At 35.9% G+C, this 20,279-nt stretch overlaps 1 protein-coding gene across 7 annotated transcripts in view; it reads left to right on the top strand.

Moving 5' to 3' along the window:
• The first annotated feature begins 232 nt into the window (after window positions 1–232).
• Window positions 233–20,279, top strand: part of LOC129807447 (uncharacterized) — a 61,867-nt gene continuing 41,820 nt past the window's right edge. Inside the window, exons 1-2 of one of the 7 annotated variants that reach the window (XM_055856726.1) lie at window positions 233–518; window positions 7,900–8,170. In XM_055856726.1, the coding sequence (XP_055712701.1) occupies window positions 8,104–8,170 (67 nt within the window). In that variant the 5' untranslated portion in view covers window positions 233–518; window positions 7,900–8,103. Of the gene's footprint in view, window positions 566–2,610; window positions 2,640–6,787; window positions 8,171–20,279 lie in introns of those variants that run through there. The other 6 variants (XM_055856723.1, XM_055856725.1, XM_055856721.1 and 3 more) reach the window with 6 other exon arrangements.

Below are 20,279 nucleotides of genomic sequence, written 5' to 3'. Positions count from 1 at the left end.
GCATTTTGGGAATCACATGGGATATTTGTGAATTTTTGGGTCAAACAAATGGCGAAATGATTAACCCTCGTTTGTGTGCAATATCAATGTGATTTGATGTGAAGAGACACGGCGAAGAATGGTTTTCCAGGTTAGACAGAAGTGCAGTCTCTTGGAGTGGAATAGTATATATGAAAAAAATTTCTTGTGTCGCGTTCACTGGTGCTGGAGGCCAAATGTGGAGTGAATGAGAGACCCATGGGGGAGGTGGGAGAGACAGAGAAAGCCTCCTGCCCACAGAAGCTTGAAGTTGGTGCTCCACACTTGTGTGAGCTTGCAAGAGTTTCAGTTGTGGCGCGACTTTCAAACCGATCGCAAGTGGTGCTGGTGCAAGGTGTATTTTTTTGTATAACTCAGGTGAAAGATTGGAGACTCTTTCACTTCTCAGAATCCCTCCCATTTTGTGTATGCGTGATAGCGAGACAATTTAATTTCCCAAAGAGAAGTGATCACTGGTGCTTTAAGCTGTTGTCTCAAAAGTGTGTGAGTGTGTGTCAAGGTGATCTTGAAATCATTAATCTCTGAGGTGCACAAATTACTCAAGTTTGAACCAATTCAGTCATATGCCCTCAAATCAATTTTTCTTTTCTCAGCTGTTAAAAAAGAAAAAGAAATAAGAGAAATAACACTACACACAATCGAGAGTCCGATTGGTGATGGGTTTTAGTAGGGAGGAAAGAGTTTGAAGAGAGATGAACAATAACATTCCTCAATTACAAGCGCGATCACATGCATTTGTACGTGAAGGTGGAAAGAAAGTTTTTGAGGCAACGTTATCTGATTCATTTATAATAAGTATTCATTTAGCCAACGTCTCGTCAATATTTTGAAAGTATTTTTTTCGCTTATGCTTTAGAAAAATCTAAAAACAATCAATGAACTTTAGATACACCGGTAAAAATGAAAAAAAAATGCACTTATAAATAGAAAAGTGCAACAACGTGAAGAATTTTCTCCTCCGGAGGGATGGTAAAAGTGGTAGAAGGAGTTGCAAGACACGATAACGAGGTCAATTGCTTACGAGATACTAAATTGTATGTTTTTCCCGTTCTTTGCTCCATAACAAGGCAAATTGATCTAAAAATTAAATTGTTTATGATGGCCAACACGTGAGAAAGTAATAAATAATGCCTCAATTGCGTTTTTGGGCTACTTTAGACCCATGTGAAGCATATGCCACATGTGAAATGCTTCGTGATAACGAGCTCAAAAATTTATTTGAAGATATCAATAACGAACTATACATGTTCTGAAGTTTAGATTTTGTGGTTTTTTGTTTTGTAAAATAATTACACTCAATCAGTATTCATTTTAGAACTTAAAAACCAGTGAAATTGCCATGAAAATTTTGGAAAACCTTTGGAAAAAGGTTTTATTTTTTAGATATTTAGATTTGTTTATGATAAGAATTCGATACTGTCCATTTTTCCCTTTTTCTCATTGCATAAAATCAGTAGATAAATACAGAAGATAAGTGTATAAGTGCAGAGTAACCAATTAATTTAATAATCACTCAAGAGTTTCCTGCACATTTTTTTTTGTGATTAGGAAACATCGTCAATTGTGGGCGATTAAGAAATAATTTATCACATAGGTGCATTTACAAAATTTACAAACAAGTTCTTTAGTAGTTTCGCTAGCGACAGAATTTGTGTTTGCTCAACACTTGGCGGGACTTTGCGTAATGTAAAATTTACAATTTTTTCTTGCAAGTGTTTATTAATATATTTGTAAATGACGAAAAGACAAAAAAATCTTTTGAAATGCCTTAAAAATATGTGTTAAAATGTTTAATATAAAATAAATTAAGTATTTTGTGATGGTATTTTTCTAATAGCTGCAATATGAGTTGTCATTTTACTGTAACTTTCAGGTTTTTTGAATACTTCTAAAATGGAAATTACCTCACAAAATTTCATGTCTTCAAAACAATCTTAAACTTTGTCAAAATGTTGTTCGGCACTCCCTAATTACGAATATGTGCATAAAAACTTTTCTGCCGGCCGGTCTTTCTAGATTAATAACTCTCAAAATAAGAGTGATATCGAATTGGGGTTTTCGGAAAACTTATTATCAAAAGAATATTTTAACTTATCGTGTTGACCTGCACCATTCATCCCTTCCACTGTAATTTTGAAGACCCGTTTTTCCGTTTTCTCAGTAGATTCATTTCTATGGCATGGATCGATCTCAAATTTTAGAATAGATCGACTGAAAAGTTCTGGTAGTTGCACCCACAAACAATTGAAAGATTTATAAATTATAGTCAATAATTCATTACACCCTCTGTTCCAAAAAAAAAAAAGTCGTACAGTAGACTCTCGCTCAATCGGCTCTTTTTCAATCGGGCGGAAAAATTTGTTAACAATTTTCACGTTTAATTATGAAGCAAATTTGCTCAAATTCGCTGTGGTTCTTCCTATTTTATCGTCATTGTTTATAATTGAGCGCTTTTTGTGGAATTTACAAAGGCTTTGACACCAAAATCTATCGTTAAACCGGATGACATTTCGCCCCGAATGCCCAATTCAGAGAGAGTCTACTGTACATGTCTTCATAAAAAAAGGTATTAGCAAACGTACAACTTTTTTCGGATTGGAGTGAGTATTAATTTTAATATAGTATGAATGTATGTTTCATTTTCATTTGGGAATTCTTCCTTTGCAAGCTAATTGAAGTTGGCATGTCAGTGGATTTTTCAAAATAAAAAAAAAAAAATTATATTCGTGCAGTGATTAAGTCCTTTGCCAAAAAAGATTTAAAGGCAGTAGAAAGTCATTCCAAAATATTAAAAAAACACTACCCAGCGAGCACAGTTAGCTGAAAAAGGCAGCGTTTTCAGCATATAGTAAGATGCGGTAACCGGATCGTTTTCCGTAGAGTGCTACTTAAACGTTTGTTTTTGGACTGATAAAATTCTTTTTTACTTCTTCTAAATCCATAGAATTATTACTGTTTCATTAAGAAACATAATATAAAAAAAAAATTATCAAAAATATTAAAGAAAATTTATAAAATAATGAAAATACTGAAATAAGTTAGCGTTCATTAAGTGGATCGCCTTTTCGCTAATTGGCTCAAATGGTTTTTTAATTGGATCACTCAATTTACAAGAATATTCTCGACGTTTCTTAAACTATTTTGTGAGATCTTTAGTTAGTAACCACAGCCCTTTCCAATGAGAAGGACTTTGTTTTGCGCATGTTGAGCTCTGGATGATGCTTGAGAAAATTCCTGAACCAAGCAACTCCAGGCCTTCCATCCGTAAAATAGTTTATAATTGTGAAGGTCTCGCAGATGATTTTAATGCTGTCCAGAATTTGTTCGTAAATGTTTGTGAATTCCTATTGGGGACTTACGAAATGCTCGTAGATCATATATAACCCACTGAAATATTCGTAATATTTTCACAAACATTGTTCGTAAGATGTGGAGCATTTTTTGTACTTTTACAAACATTTGTTTGTAAATGTTCGTAAACACACAAAAAATGTCCGTAAATTTTTGTCATGTGTTCGAAAATTTTTGTTTGTCTGACAAATGACCAAATTTTACGAACATTTTTTGTGTATTTACGAATATTTACGAACAAATGATTGTAAAAGTACAAAATATATTCGTCAAGTGATTATGCTACGAACAATGTTCGTAAAAATGTACAAACTTTTACGAAGTTGTTTGTGGGTTATACGATTTACGAGCATTTAGTAAGTACCCCATAGGAATTCACAAACATTTACAAAGAAATTTTTCGAAATATTTTTTGTTTCTGTGTTCGAACATCGCCTCTTTCAAAGTCAATTGTTAACAGTTGGTCAGTTGTGTTTCAAGATGGGTTAAAAGCTCTAAGAGCCATGCAGTCAAAATCTAAATTGCGCATCAAACAAGAAATCATAGAAAAAATCCATGTTATTGTTTCTGCAGACCCAGGTGTTGACCACACATTAAATTGTTCATACCATATAAATTTAGAATCAACGGGCATAACAAACTTCTTAAAAAAAATAATGAAAAGCTTATTAAAATAAATTAAAAGTTTAAAACATATTTTCTGAATTTTTTTATTTATAAATTTTCAAAATATAGCCATTGAGCCGTGATTTTCAAAGATTAAAAAAATTCGGTGGACAAGATTTTTCAGAGTAGGGTCATCTGATATTAAAACGCGAATATTAGGTGAGATTCTTAACAATCTCACCTACTATAATCCTAACAAAATTTCATGTCGTCCGATCGACCTCAAATTTGGCCAAAATGTGTTTCAGCACTTCCTGATCACGAATATATATGTGGCTAATTTACGTTCCCGGCCGGCCGGCCGGCCGGCCGCTCTTTGGAGCTTAATAGCTCCTAAACTAAAAAAGATATCGACTTGCGGTTTTCGGCAAAGGTTATATATCGGGTGAAAATTGCAACTTGGTGCATAGACCCCCCACCCCCCACCCCTCCTTCCGCCATTTTGAAGACCCCCCTTTTTGTTTTCTCAATAGCTCCGCCCCTATGGCATTCAGCGGGCTCAAATTTTAGTATGTTATAGCTGGGCCTTAGAGCTTTCCATCAATACCAAACTTAAGGTCCCCCGACCCCCCTGACCCGAGCTATAAGGGTCCAAAAAAAATTTCTTAAAATGGCCATAACTCCGGTTCTAATTGTCAGAATTTAAAAAGTGAGGGCTTTTTGGAAAGCTCTCGTGAAATGCCACTTCTCCTTCTAACATCATAAGTTCATAAAACCACCGCTAGGGGCGCTTTTTTTAAAAAGAAAATTTTTAAATCTTAAAAGTTAAATAACTCAAAAATTCCATTGTGCATCGGGCTGAAAATTTAGTATGTTGTAGCCGTTGATTATACCTATCAAACAAAAAAAACCTTAAGTCGATCCATAACCCCTGACCCGAGCTATAAGGGGTCAAAGTTCGAACATTGACCGGCCTCTATCTCCGGTTCTAATTAACATAGCGACATAAATTTTACCTTTTTGGTTTCGTCTCGATGAGCACTTTCAGATGGAAGTTCAAAAAGTCACCACAGGTGGCGCTGTGATAGCATCAAAATTCATCGAAATTCAAAGTCACTTTTCTGAAAAACGGCATTGTGCAAGTTAATGAAATTTTAGTATGTTGTAGTCCAGTCTAGGACGTTTCCAAAATGGTGCGTATGCGCGCTGTGGTTTCAATAGAACCGGAGATATGAGGGGTCAAAGTTCACGAAATTCAAAAAATCATATCTCCGGTTCTATGTGACCGATTTTGATGAATGAGGGCTTAAACGAAAGATCTCATCAAATGCTACAACTTTCTAGAATATTTGAACTTCGTGGGACCAACACCAGGGGCGCCACAGTCGAAAAACCAATTTCAATATCACATAACCTCAATTATCTCGACTGTCGCTGAACCGATTTTGATGATTACTTCAACATAATTGTAGAGCACATTTGTCTCTACATTTCGTCCATACATCATTTTCCACTCAGACTACGCTATCACTCCGATTTTGCCGTTTAAGTGTGAAAAAATTGATTTTTCCCATAATAACGCTTTGAAATCACTCAGATGCCAATTTGACTGCCTCTACTCCACCAAGACACTTAAAATAGGGGTTTAAATGGAAAATCCCGCAAAATACAACAATTCTTTGATATAGTTGAAGTTCAACAAATGACTACTTGGGGAACTCTGGATGAAAAAACGAGTTAAGAAACAAAAAACCTCGCTTATCTTGTCTTCTGAGTAATCGATGAGATCATGTTCTATGGGAAAATTATAGAGTACATTCTGGTCTACATTTCACCCATATAACACTTTTCTGTCAGTTCATCCAAATCCTTGATATTTTGGTTTAAATACAAAATTTGTATAATTTCACGAATTTGATTCAAGATAACTGAATGGCGTCCCCCAACTTCAGCTCCAAATTGAATTTGCATGCACTCCGAGTTAGCTCACGTTAAGAATCTCACCTACATAAGCCGGTTAGGATTATCTGTCCCTTTCCTATTATCTGATGAATTAAGCTGGTACTTGAATGCTTTACGAGACAAAACGTGATGTAAAATACGCCAAAAATGGTACTTTTTATATGAAATTCTCCCAAAAATCCAAATTTAATTTTTTTCAAAAATCTTTCGTTCAAGTACTAACTTAACTCACTAGCTAATAGGAAGTATTTGGTTTTTGAATTTCAAATGAATCTACTCCGAGAAATCTTGTCCACCGAAAAGTATGTTTCTTTTTCAAAAATGTCTGCAAAATTTTTTTTTTTAATTATTAAAATTTTTAAATGAAAAATTAATTCACATCTTTCTTTTTCTGAAAAGCTTTGAATAACTAGGGTCGGAGGAACGTCTGTTCGACAGGGAACCTCTATTGACACTTTTGCCAAAATAATGAAAATTATTTAATGTATCTAGTAAAATATAAGTAATATAACGTTTTTTCTGTAAAATACCTTTTACTATAAACAGAGATGTTCAAATTTCATATCCCAAATGGCACAGAGTAGGGTGTCAATAGGTGCTGACACGACTTCTTAAAGTGTCAATAGACGTTCCTTTCACCCTATGTCTATCCTATTCTTTCGAACTCTTCTTTTCCTTTAGAAAATCACAGCAAATTAAATTTAGTTCAATTCAATTTATCTAGACCTTAAGAGTGGGATAGACTTTTGCACATTATTTGAGAAAGAAAGATAAGTGAATTTTGACTTAACGAAATTTTCCTGATCTCATGTAACCGGAGCAAAAATTTTATTTTTTTTCTGAGTAAATTTTTTTTTCTAATTACTGACCAAAACGATTTAGCCAACAATAAATACATAACTAAACTCGAAGTCAATTGAAAAAATCCAAAGTTGTAATTAGTTTTGCTTTTGTTTCATGAAGCCGCGAGTATTATGTCAAGACAATTGTGATAAGGCACTTAAAAGAACAATAAAACGTATTATGTCTTAAATAATTGGATAAACTGCTATTGAAATGTTATGTTATTTATCATGTAACACCGTATGCGTTTTTCTGTTTTAAAGATAATCAATTTCTCTGAATTATTCTCGCCAAATAATGCATGTATTCGTATATGAGTCCACCAAACCAAGAGTTAAGCTCCATAGTGAGATATCATAAATTTTACTAAGTTAATGTAATATTCAGTCGGAATGCCAAAACCTTGCTAAAGAAGATGGCATGAATTAATTGTGAAATGACGATAAATGAAAATAAACTATGAATTCACGATTTGTAACATTAGGAAAACGTGCAGCACATTAAATTGCACAAAATCTTTTTTTTTTTTGATAAAGTGTTTTAAATGTCGGTGAAAAGAAACTCCGGAGAATATAGCAATTTTACTCAATATTCAATTCAGGTGCATTTTTTTTTTATTTGAAAGAAAAGGTCTTATGAAATAGAATTTTCACTGTCTTGTCAATTTTTTTTGCGTAATGTCAAGCTCTATATTTTCACTCTTTTTTTTTAAATAACTTCTTGTACGTGTCTTGAGGGTGGGAATTTGAAGAAATTATGGTCTTCGAAAAGATTGAAGCATTGTAAATGGTTACATAAATAATCACATTTTATTGTATTTCAATGCCTTTCTTCTTTCACTGGTTATACCTTCTGAAAATTATTTAACACAAGAAACGATTGTCGATTGAGATCTTCTTCATCTCTCTGCAAATTCTTCCTTGGTTTTGTAAAATGAAAATCACGCTCATATTTTGCGATATACGTGCGTGCGCGTACCTTCTTTGGGGCGGCGACCAACGGCTGCTTCTTGTATGCATTTTTCGATTGTGTGCGGTGAAAGTGTGTGAAAGTAGAAAATATTTTTGGACTTATTTACTCACTAAAACAATTAAATAGTACAATATAGTAAGTAAAAAGTCATCAAGACACTTTAGCTGGAAGACTCTTTAGAGATCATCTAGAAATTCACTAAATAGGAGATTCAACAGGAAGACTTTTATTGAAATATGAAGTGACAACGACTTTTATAGTTGATTCCGGTACAACTTTTCTGGAGGAAATTATTGTGGAGCAACTTAATAAGGGAAATTCGCTCTTAAAATGCTCGTCTCAAGTTCACCTTTTTTGCTGTTTTGTGTCTCTTATGCAATCTGTTTGCTAACATCAGGTAATTAAGCACTTTATTTTATATATTCTTTCCTTTGCTATTTCCTGCATTTTGATTTATGCTGCGACAATTTATCATGCAGTAAAGCATCTCTTTCATACTATCCATCTTTTGACCACTCCAACACGATCACGTTGATGATTTAAGTGTATAGGAAAATGAACGTATGCATAAACGAATTATTATTTGAACCGCAGAAGTTGTATGACTATGAGATGATATAAAATAAATAATGCAAGAGAGAAGAAATGGAATAAGAAAAAACAACACATAAGGTTCATTAAACTTCAAATGTACCTTCCAATAGATTCATTTAATTTTTCATGATCATGGTTGGGTTTTGATCATGATGTTGTGCATATTATTTTAATGTAATAATATAAGCCTGGGGAAAGAGGATGACCCTTGAAGAATGAAGATTTTATGAGTGGTTTTATTGTTAAATTCATAGTGCTTGAAAATTGATACTATGCTTAATTTATTAATTTTATATTAAATTGAATATTTGTGATGTAACAGGAACATAATTCGGAATAGGAGGAAAAATATGTACCAAAGCGTGCGTCTCAGGCTTTGCGACTTGCTCGAACCCGTGACTTATTATACCTCAAAACCAGTGATAAGCCCAGATAAGCTTATGGTAGCAGAGATTCTTTATAGGCAACCTCGAAATGCGTGCAATTCGGGGTGCTTGCAACTCGGAATGCGTGAAAATTCGATTATGAGTTGAATTTTTTAGGTAAAGAATTGCGTCAAGTAGGGTGGAGTAACCACTTATCGCCATGTTTAGGAAAAACGGGAATTAATTTTATTATAACTTTTGAACCCTTATTACAACCCTTATTACCCTTATTCCTCAAATTTGACACAAAGTTACTTAAATGTATTGGTTGCAGATTCGTGAAAACAATAGTTCTCCAATTTAACCCTGGACTACTTAAAAAACTGATTTTTATTAATAATGCAAAAAAATAACCACTTCGCTGCCACTTTTTACCAGTTTTCGCCAGTTCTGTAACCACTTCTCGCCACCCACTTGGAAAGGTTCAAATTCAATTATTTTGGGCAATATTATGCAAAGAATACATTCAGTATTTCTCTTTCCTCATAATCACCCTATTATTACTCAATTTAAAGGATTTTTCTTCGCTTTTATTTGAGAAATCAAACCATTGGACTATTGCATAAATTAAACAATCCAGATTTGACAACTGAGAATTTACGAAGTGAAGTTAGCGTCGCCTATTGAAGAGAGATGGCAATTGGTGGTAAAATCATTCCAAAATATTACCACTTTTCGCCATGCCTCATTTTTATATAAATATAATATAAAATGAAATATTAATTAACTAAATACAAATTTTATCTTTTCCACAAGTGTAATTAAATACTCAATAGACAAATTATTTATCCAAAAAGGTATATTAGGTGAGATTCTTAACAATCTCACCTACTATAATCCTAACAAAATTTCATGTCGTCCGATCGAGCTCAAACTTGGCCAAAACGTGTTTCAGCACTTCCTGATCACGAATATATATGTGGCTAATTTACGTTCCCGGCCGGCCGGCCGGCCGGCCGCTCTTTGGAGCTTAATAGCTCCTAAACTAAAAAAGATATCGACTTGCGGTTTTCGGCAAAGGTTATATATCGGGTGAAAATTGCAACTTGGTGCATTGACCCCCCACCCCCCACCCCTCCTTCCGCCATTTTGAAGACCCCCCTTTTTTTGTTTTCTCAATAGCTCCGCCCCTATGGCATCGAGCGGGCTCAAATTTTAGTATGTTATAGCTGGGCCTTAGAGCTTTCCATCAATACCAAACTTAAGGTCCCCCGACCCCCCTGACCCGAGCTATAAAGGTCCAAAAAAAATTTCTTAAAATGGCCATAACTCCGGTACTAATTGTCAGAATTTAAAAAGTGAGGGCTTTTTGGAAAGCTCTCGTGAAATGCCACTTCCCCTTCTAACATCGAAAGTTCATAAAACCACCGCTAGGGGCGCTATTATTAAAAAGAAAATTTTTAAATCTTATAAGTTAAATAACTCAAAAATTCCATTGTGCATCGGGCTGAAATTTTAGTATGTTGTAGCCGTTGATTATACCTATCAAACAAAAAAAACCTTAAGTCGATCTAAAACCCCTGACCCGAGCTATAAGGGGTCAAAGTTCGAACATTGACCGGCCTCTATCTCCGGTTCTAATTAACATAGCGACCTAAATTTTACCTTTTTGGTTTCGTCTCGATAAGCACTTTCAGATGGAAGTTCAAAAAGTCACCACAGGTGGCGCTGTGATAGCGTCAAAATTCATCGAAATTCAAAGTCACTTTTCTAAAAAACGGCGTTGTGCAAGTTAATGAAATTTCAGTATGTTGTAGTCCAGTCTAGGACGTTTCCAAAATGGTGCAAATGCGCGCTGTGGTTAAAACAGAACCGGAGATATGAGAGGTCAAAGTTCACAAAATTCAAAAAATCATATCTCCGGTTCTATGTCACCGATTTTGATGAATGAGGGCTTAAACGAAAGATCTCATCAAATGCTACAACTTTCTAGAATATTTGAACTTCGTGGGACCAACACCAGGGGCGCCACAGTCGAAAAACCATTTTCAATATCACATAACCTCAATTATCTCGACTGTCGCTGAACCGATTTTGATGATTACTTCGACATAATTGTAGAGCACATTTGTCTCTACATTTCGTCCTTACATCATTTTCCGCTCAGACTACGCTATCACTCCGATTTTGCCGTTTAAGTGTGAAAAAATTGATTTTTCCCATAATAACGCTTTGAAATCACTCAGATGCCAATTTGATTGCCTCTACTCCACAAAGACACTTAAAATATGGTTTTAAATGGAAAGTCCCACAAAATACAACAATTCTTTGATATAGTTGAAGTTCATCAAATGAACACTTGGGGCGCTCTGGTCGAAAAAACGAGTTCAGAAACAAACAACCTCGATTATCTCGGCTTCTGAGTAATCGATGAGATCAAGTTCTACGGCAAAATTATAGAGTACATTCTAGTCTACATTTCACCCATGTATCACTTTTGTGCCAGTTCATCCAAATCCTTGATATTTTGGTTTAAATTTTACTCACAATTTCAGCTCTAAATCGAATTTGCATGCACTCCAAGTTAGCTCACGTTAAGAATCTCACCTACATAAGCCGGTTAGGATTATCTGTCCCTTTTGCTTGATGAAAATTTGATGACACTTAGCATATTGGGTAAGAAATATTGGATTCGATGCACTTGCTTAAAATATTGCTCTAAAAAATGCTGAACATCGTAAATGCAAAACGAATAATTACTATTTTTCGACTCGTAGCAGCAGTAAAAATACAAGTAACTTAGCGACACATTTATTTCATAATTCGCGAAAAATAGCGATTTCAATATAAGTGGCGAAAAGTGGGACACTGGCGAGAAGTGGTGATTCCACCCTAAACTGTTTTTGTCGGTCGAAATGAATATAATTGCTTCGACACGATTGGCTCGACGACTAAGGGTCGAGGTACAGTGAGTTGCAGTAGAAACGGATGGAACCCATCCATATTTAATAGAAATATGTAAGTCTCTTAGGAAAAATAAAAGAAAATTTCACATTTTTCAAAAACATGAACGTTCGAAGAGAGAGTACTTTCCCCTACGTGTACTTAAAAAAAACTATGATTAAAACAAAAAAAACTCTTAATATGCAGAAGAATATCACTTTAAATTTTCTTGATCCTTTATAACTTGAAGCAAAAGCATATGATCCGGGATGGTCATATTCTCTGAAGTTTCGAGCATTCATAATAATTCATGACATTGAGAAAGAATGGGGAAGAAAATAGTCCTTGAGTCGACTTATGGGGGGTAGGGGTCCTCCGAAGGTCTCTAGCCCTTATCTCAAACCGTTTCGGTCCTGACTCTGGCGACGCATAGACAAACTTGCAGATCAAAAGAACAAATAGCGTGAACAAATAACAAAAAGAAGATATTTAAGATTTCTAAAAATCTACCAAAAAAATAATCACTTATAGAGGTACAAAAGACACTGTGTTTCGAGGATGAAACAATTGAGATTAAATTGAAAATTGAGGTGTTTTCTAATTTTACGTGAGGTCAACAATGTTGATGAAACATCTTGTTTCTTTGCTGCTCTTAAGACGTATGTAAAAAAAAATACAACGTGCCTAAAAGCACAAAAAGAGTGTTCTCAATTGTTGATGGCAAAGAAAGATCCATGGGAGATGTCTTCTCAGCAAAACGGTGTTCCCATTCTTTCTTCTTCATTTTTAATCCAATGCAGATGACTTGAGAGAGAAGATGGGAAGATGAATGGGAAAATTTCTTTGTATTCCAAAGGAACTCATAGCTTCTTGATCTTTCGCAACCTCTTTTTCTTTAGAATTCATTTGGAAATGTGTTTGTGGATTTCTAGGTGATCCACCGTTAATTCATGATCTTATTTCGATAAGATCATTTGTGATATTTGCATTGTAGATTTCATGCAGTGACAAAAAAAATAGAATTAACATTTTTCTCGTCTAATTTCTGGTTCAGTGATATTAGCATAATATGAAAACAATGCTCTTTTTAATTACATTGAGATTAGTTTTATATTTTTTTTAACAGTTTCTTGCTGAGTTCAAAGAAATACTTTGAGGTCATTTTAATGAATTCATTGACTCTTTTTCAAATGAGATAAATTTCAAAATATTTAATGTTTGCATTAATTTAAATACATTTACGTTTGAGAAATGTTCATGCAAATTAATGAAATCAATGAAATCAAATGTATAACAACTTTAGCGAAAAAATATCTCTTATACAATTTGTTATTTACACGCTTATATGCTTATTTAATGTTTACTAGCTTGTAGTGATAATTTAATCGCTCAGCAAAATATTTTTTTTTTAATTGTCTACGAATTTTGACTTATAAACTTATTGAATTGTTGATTGGGCTTCTGATTTGTTTTGATATTAACTGTAGATAGTTTATCCATCTGAATTTTCAACAATTCATTAATTTATTATTTTTTGTGTGTGTTTTAATTCAGTGATAAATTGATCAACTTGAAGATGATTTAAAAATTCAAAGCTAGGGAAGGGTTTGATCGTATAATAAAGTTTAATCATTTGCTTGTTCTTTATGCTATTTATACTTATGTTTTGTATTTAATGCTTTCTGTAGTTTAATATGCCTCCAACCCTAACCTCATCAAGGGTAATATTATGGCATAATTTTACAAATTTAAATATTTCGAAAGGACATAAGTTCATTTGCTTTCGTCCCTTCATAGGGTATAAACGTTATAAGGCGCATAAATCATAGAACTTTGGAATATAGATTTAGAATCTTAATATAGGCCGTTTCTTGTCTTTTATTGTCACTGATGCAAGTATCATAAGATTTATTCTTTTTTAGATTACTACTTTTTTCTGTTCTTGAAGATATCCGAATTGCATCTAATGAGTTTCATTTCATCCAATTTTACTAGATCCTCAGCTAAATTTATGCATTTTTTTGTTCAGTGAATTGTAGAAAATTTCTTGAAAAAATCAAAAAAAAAAAACGGTTTATTCAGCAAAGGAGAGGTCTTTGCTAGCCACATATTTTTGCCATCTCTCTGGCAACAAGTGGATACTAATATCTGTATATTTGGGGCGAAATCATTTATCAACCCTATTTTGTACTTCTTCAAAATTGGCCAAGTGCATTTTAGATCTGTCATGGACCAGTAATCGGAACAAGTAATAATCGGAAAGGGTGAGGTCCGGAGAATACAGCGGAGCGGGAACTGTAGTGCGTCCCAATTCACCAATTTGATCTGGACCATAGAAGTGCCATGCCATGAAGCGTTTGTGAGTTGTAACAACACTCGTTCTCTTCCTTCCTGCATTCTAACCTTTCTTCGCGTAAGTTATGATTAAATTTAATCGGTTTTTGTATCAGTAACAATGCCCACTGACAATTTCGCTCAGTTTCAGGACCTCGAATTGTATGATTCCCTTTGATCCCACAGAACAGGGAGATTTATCTTCATCCTGAAGAGATTTTCTTGTGTTCTTGATTTTGATGCTTAGTCAGATGAAAGTTACGATGCTTCCGGGTTTGGATACACGAACGATATCCATTTCTCACCACCATTTGAAGCTGGAAATTCTTTCGTTCATAGCATAGCAAAATTTTTGAATTGTTTTCTGTTTTTCAGACAACTCATACAGCACTGATTTTCCTACATTTTGATTTTTCCTTCTGCTTGTAAATACCTTAGTTAGACATATTTAATGCGCCCGAATGGTGATCTTGTCATGTTCATTCAGTTGTTGTTGGTCCTTCTGTTCTGCGCGTGGGAATATCCATTTTTGAAGCTCTTAAACCAATTTTCATGGTTTGTTTCCGATAGTGAATGCTCTCTCTAGGCCTCTTTAACCAAATTAAGTGCCTTACTTTATTTTTATCTGTCGGTATCGTAGCTGGATATTAATAATAATAATAATGGTGGTGCAACGTTCTATAGATGAACTTAGGTCTCCCTGCCAGGGGAGTTCGAAACATTCATTATTATTATTTTTTTTCTTATACAGGGATGGGTTTGTCAATCCCATGCCCCCATGGAATCAAGTGCAGTGAGCGTTGCACCACATATTTGTATAAATTCACAAATTAGTTGAGGACCTAGTGCAGGGACAGGAGGGATTATCAACCCGATCCCTCATTTAAAAAATGCATCTCTCTTGACTGCAAGAATTTCCAGTCACCACTATAGATGAATGTTGTCCCCCCCACTGACATTATTTACATTTAAAAAGAGATGGCAAAGCGTCCCAGCTTTGCGGAATGCTCGAACTCACGAGACAGAGCTCACTGTGAATTAGATTTTTGCATAATCTTTTGGAATCACTGATCTACTAGAGATTAAATTGATTCATAAATCAATCACAAAAGCATTTGAAAATCAAAAAATCGGTACTTAACCGATTCATTACCGATGAAAACCGATGGAGCCGGATTCTAATTTGCAATACTTTTCTAAAAAATCAAATTTTAAGCAAAAAGAAAAATGAGCCTTCCAAAGTAGTTGACCTTTGACCTTCAATAATTCAAAATGGCGAATTTTCCGGTCATAAGTATGTTTGGGCGAAATGTTCATCTGGACTAGCTCTAAAACATATCCGAAAATCATTGAAAAAGCTTGGGCCAATTTTGAGAAAAATCGAAAAACATTTTTCTTAGGGAATATTACTAAAAAGGGGATGTAAAATTATTCTAAAATTGGTTATTAACCGGTTCATTACCGATGAAGACCGATGCAGACGGGTTCAAAATTTCAATATCTTTCCAAAAATCCAAATTTAACCAAATCGGTTGAAAAACGGATCCTCCAAAGTGATTGAACTTTGACTTTCAATAATTCAAAATGGCGAATTTTCCGGTAATAGATGTAGGATTCGAAACAACGTTGAATATTGAGGTAATACTTCTTTAAATTTCACAAATAACTATATTTCAGGGATATGTAATTCACAATTGAATAAAATGCGTCTTCATTCTTTGATTAATTGCACAGGACTAAATTTTGTCACCAAATGGGCTACTACATTTTCATGAAATAAATTATTTCCCACACGGCCCTTCCTGATATCTAGTGTCCCCCTGGACAACTTCCTGGCCAGTACTTCATTGAATCGGCGGCCGTCATGGTTTGTTCAGGTCCTTCTCCAGTTCCAATCTTCCTCATCTTGTAGCGGTTGTGAGGTAGTATTTCTGTTATTTCATATGGTCCAACAAATTTTGCTTTGAATTTGTTACCAACATCAAATTGGGTTTTGCTGATGGCGACCAAATCTCCAATCTGATACTCATGGGCTCTTCTACTTCGGAGATTATAAGATCGTCTATTTTCGTCTTGAATCTTGGCAATGTTTTGCCTTGCCAAATCTCGTAATGCACATCTCTGCTTGTCAAAGGCTTCTCTCACCTCTTCTTCCAAGACTCCCACAATTTTTATATCTTCAGGATGTCGCATCTTTACACCAACGAGCAATTCAAATGGTGTCATCTGAATACTCCTTTGATATGAAGAATTCAGGTACTGTTGTACCTTTGGCACAAACTTAAACCATTCATCAGGTTTCTGAATCGATAACTTTGTTAAAGCTGGGATTACGATTCGGTGAATCCTCTCCACCTGACCGTTACCTCTCGGAACTCCAGTTGCCACATGATGCAACTCAACTTTGTTGTCTTCACAGTATTTCTTGAAGTTATTCGCTGTGAATGCTGTACCTCTGTCTGTAATAATGCGCCTTGGAAAGCCAAACACTTCGAAGATCACAGACAACTTCTTGAGAGTCTCATCACACGTCGTAGATTTTACCGCAAAGATCCACACGAACTTTGAGAACGCATCCACAACAGTCAATAAATAGTTATAGCACTTCCGCGTTGATGGCATAGGCCCTAGATGGTCTACATGCAAAGTATCGAAGGGATTTTCGCCTTTGGGAATCGGCATCAATTCACCATCTCGTTTGCCCTTCTTCTTCTCAGCTAAAATGCATGGGACGCAACTGCTGATACACTGCCGGATCTTGTCATCAACGTCAGGAATGTATAGATCACTTCCAATCAATTCCTTAGTCTTTTTCACACCAAAATGTCCTCGGCAGTGGAATTGACTCACAATCTCCATTTGCATTGTTTTCGGAACAACTAATTTACGTTTACCATCTTCTTCCACGTAAATTATGTCTCGCTCACACACATAGTTTTGATATGATGTAACTTGTAGAGCAGCTCTAATTGCCTCAATTTCACCATCATGTCTTTGAGCAGCTCTTATCTTAGTAGTGACATCATCATCGCTTCTCATCATCATCACATTGTCACGAGATATCGCATCAACATGGATCATCTTCTCTCCTGGACGATGTTCTATGGTAAATTCATATTCACTCAACTGCAATACCCATCGTGTAATCCTCGGATGGATATCTCTTTTGCTCATGGTCATCTTAAATGCTGCACAGTCGGTAACCAATTTGAATTTAATCCCCAGTAGATAAACACGATACTTCCTTATCGTCTCAATAACTGCCAGAAATTCCAATTCATAAGAATGGTAGTTTCTTTCTGCATCATTTGTTGTGCGACTGTAAAAGTTACAGGGATGCATTTTCCCATCGTCCTTGCTACGCTGCATCAGAATACCAGCGATGCCGTCTTTGCATGCATCTGTGTGCACTTCAGTCTCATCTTCCGGATGGTACATCTTCAGAACAGGGTAACTGGAAAGCGTCATCTTGAGTAAATCAAATGCCCTTTTCTGGTCTTCCCCAAATTCAAATTTACTTCCCTTTTTCAGCATGGTACTCAATGGTCGGGAAATAACTGCGAAGTCTCTCACAAATTTCCTGAAGTAAGATGCCAGTCCATAAAAGCGTTGGAGTTGCTTTACCGTCTTTGGCTCAGGATACTTCACCAATTTCTCGATCTTATTTGCAGATGGCTGCACCTTCCCCTCACTGATAATATAACCTAGATATTCCACTTGACGTTTCAAGAATGAGCACTTCTTGAAGTTGAATATCAGTCCATTTTTCTCCGCAACCTCAAACACACGTCTTAATTTGCTGAGTCCTTCTTCTTCGTCTTGAGATGGTATGATTAAATCGTCCACAAAAGTAAGAACCACACCTTCCTTGATCAAATCCTTCAATACATGGTTAATGAAGCGACAAAAGTTGTTTCCACTGGTGCACAAACCAAAAGGTGTTTTGTTGAACTCATATTGTCCATCATGTGAGACAAAAGACGTGTACTTCTTGCTTTCTTCCTCAACAGGTACGTGAAAATAAGAGTTTTTCAGGTCTAGTGTTGAGAATACACGTGCACCTGACAACTTGTCCACTTGGTCCTCAATAATCGGCATCGGGAATCTATCACGAATCATCCTTTCATTCAGTTTACGATAATCCACGCACATCCGATACGATCCATCTTTCTTCTTTGCCAATACGATTGGACTTGAGAATTCACTGGTGGATGGACGAATAACGTCTTCTGCAAGCCACTGGGTAATCTGTTCCTCAACTACCCTCTTCTCCAGTGGTGCTAATCGGCGAGGATGTTGATAAATCGGAGATTCATCAGACAACACAATCTTTGTTTGCACGACAATATTCTCGGGATTTTTGGGTGAATAACTGGAAATCAGCTGTTCAATTTCTTCACGATATTTTCCCGTGACATCGACCTCATTCTCATCATATTGGATCTGCATTATCCAATTTTCGTCTTCAGAAGTGTTTTGTTTCGAGTTTCCCGTTTCTGGAGCTTCGATACCCACTCGATCACGTGGTCGTATCGTCACATTACCAGGCGTTATCGTGTAATGCACTGCCTTCAGGAAGTTTCTGCCAATTAGCAAAGTTGCTTCCATGGATCCTTCGGGAACAACATGGCACTCTATTTGATATTTTGTGCCATCAACGTCAACGTTCAGTGTTGTTTTGGCTAATGCATGGGTGATAGCACCACCAAAACCTCGGATTCTTCGGGATGAGAGCTGGTGACTCTCACACTGGTCTTTGATCGACTTGTAAGTATTTTCTTTCATCAAAGATAAGTCACTGTAGCTGTCAATGACCCCACAGAGCTTCTTCTCCCCAATATTGACTTGCAAAACATCAAGTTCATCATCAGCTGACTGGATGATATTGACCTTTCCGTCATTCTTTTTCTCAGACTTCTCAGCTTTCGCCTTTTTCTTACAATTTCGGGATATATGGTCAAATCCATTGCACCTAAAACACTTTGGTCCTCTCTCTTTGTCTGGACATTCCAAGGATTTGTGACCAGGATCACCACAATTGTAACAAACAATCGGTTTTTGGGCTTCTCCGCGAGATTTCTGCGAGAACCACTGGCGACTTTCTTAAGATTCTCGTCTTTTTTCTTTGCGTCTTTGAGTTTAAGTTGCAGTTTTTCGTATACCTCGATACGAGATTTCAACTCTTCGACTGACTTCGCTCCATAGAGCTGAGATTTGTTCTGGACATTGTCATCAATGCCATCACAAATGTGTTCACATATCGTTGCCTCGTCAAGGCTACCCATCCTGCCCAATCTCTGCATTTCATAGACAAAATCCAAGAACTTTTCATCGGCTTTTTTCTTGCGATTTGTCATGCGTCTATGCACATCGAGAGAACTTAATTTTTGGGCAAACTCCGTTCTCAGGGCATCTCTCAATGTCTTCCAATCCTTGATGCCCGTTGTTGCAAAAATGAATTTACGAGCAGTGCCTGTCAACAATTTTTTGCAATACATTAATTTTTGGATGTCGTTCCATCCAAGCGTCATTGCGGTGTCTTCGAATTCCTCCAACCACACCTCAACGTCCTGCGATTCTTCTGCGCCAAATTTCTCTAGAGATTCTTCTACATCGCGCAGGCTAAACATCTTGTAAACGTTTGGAACAAGCATATTGGGAATAGTTGGGACTGGGACATCTTCAAGAGAAGCATTGGTACTAGGACCACATGCACCGTCACTTTGGGTATCATTTTCATCCTTATCAAATTGCACAATGCGCTGTGCCAGCTCCTCTTTGGAACCTTCACAAGGTAAATTCCTCTTTGCGCATTCAGTCATCAACCCTTTCTTGGTGAAATTCTCCACCAATTCCTGAACACTTGACATTTTCGTCGTTTGCAGTGTTGCCTCAGTTCGTCGTTATGCAACAATTGCCGTCGTTCGTCGTTAGAAAAATAGTCGCCGTCGTCTTATGCAACTTTTTTTTTTTCGTCTTATGCAACTCTTGCCGTCTTTCGTCCTGCGTTTCTTCGAGGTTTTTATTTTCACTAGAACACTCTTTTGTGCTTTTTGCACCGTCTTTCGTCTATATTTGTTCTTTTAACGTCTTTCTTTTTTTTTTCTCCACTCACTTTTTCGTCAGCATCCTCAATATTCCACGTTTTTCGTTTTCTTTCCCAGCAATTTTCTACCCCATCCCGGTTGAGCCCCCATGTAGGATTCGAAACAACGTTGAATATTGAGGTAATACTTCTTTAAATTTCACAAATAACTATATTTCAGGGAT

Source organism: Phlebotomus papatasi, chromosome 3 (genome assembly GCF_024763615.1).
Source record: "Phlebotomus papatasi isolate M1 chromosome 3, Ppap_2.1, whole genome shotgun sequence".
NCBI lineage: Eukaryota > Metazoa > Arthropoda > Insecta > Diptera > Psychodidae > Phlebotomus > Phlebotomus papatasi.
This window is presented reverse-complemented; position numbering and strand designations above follow the sequence as displayed.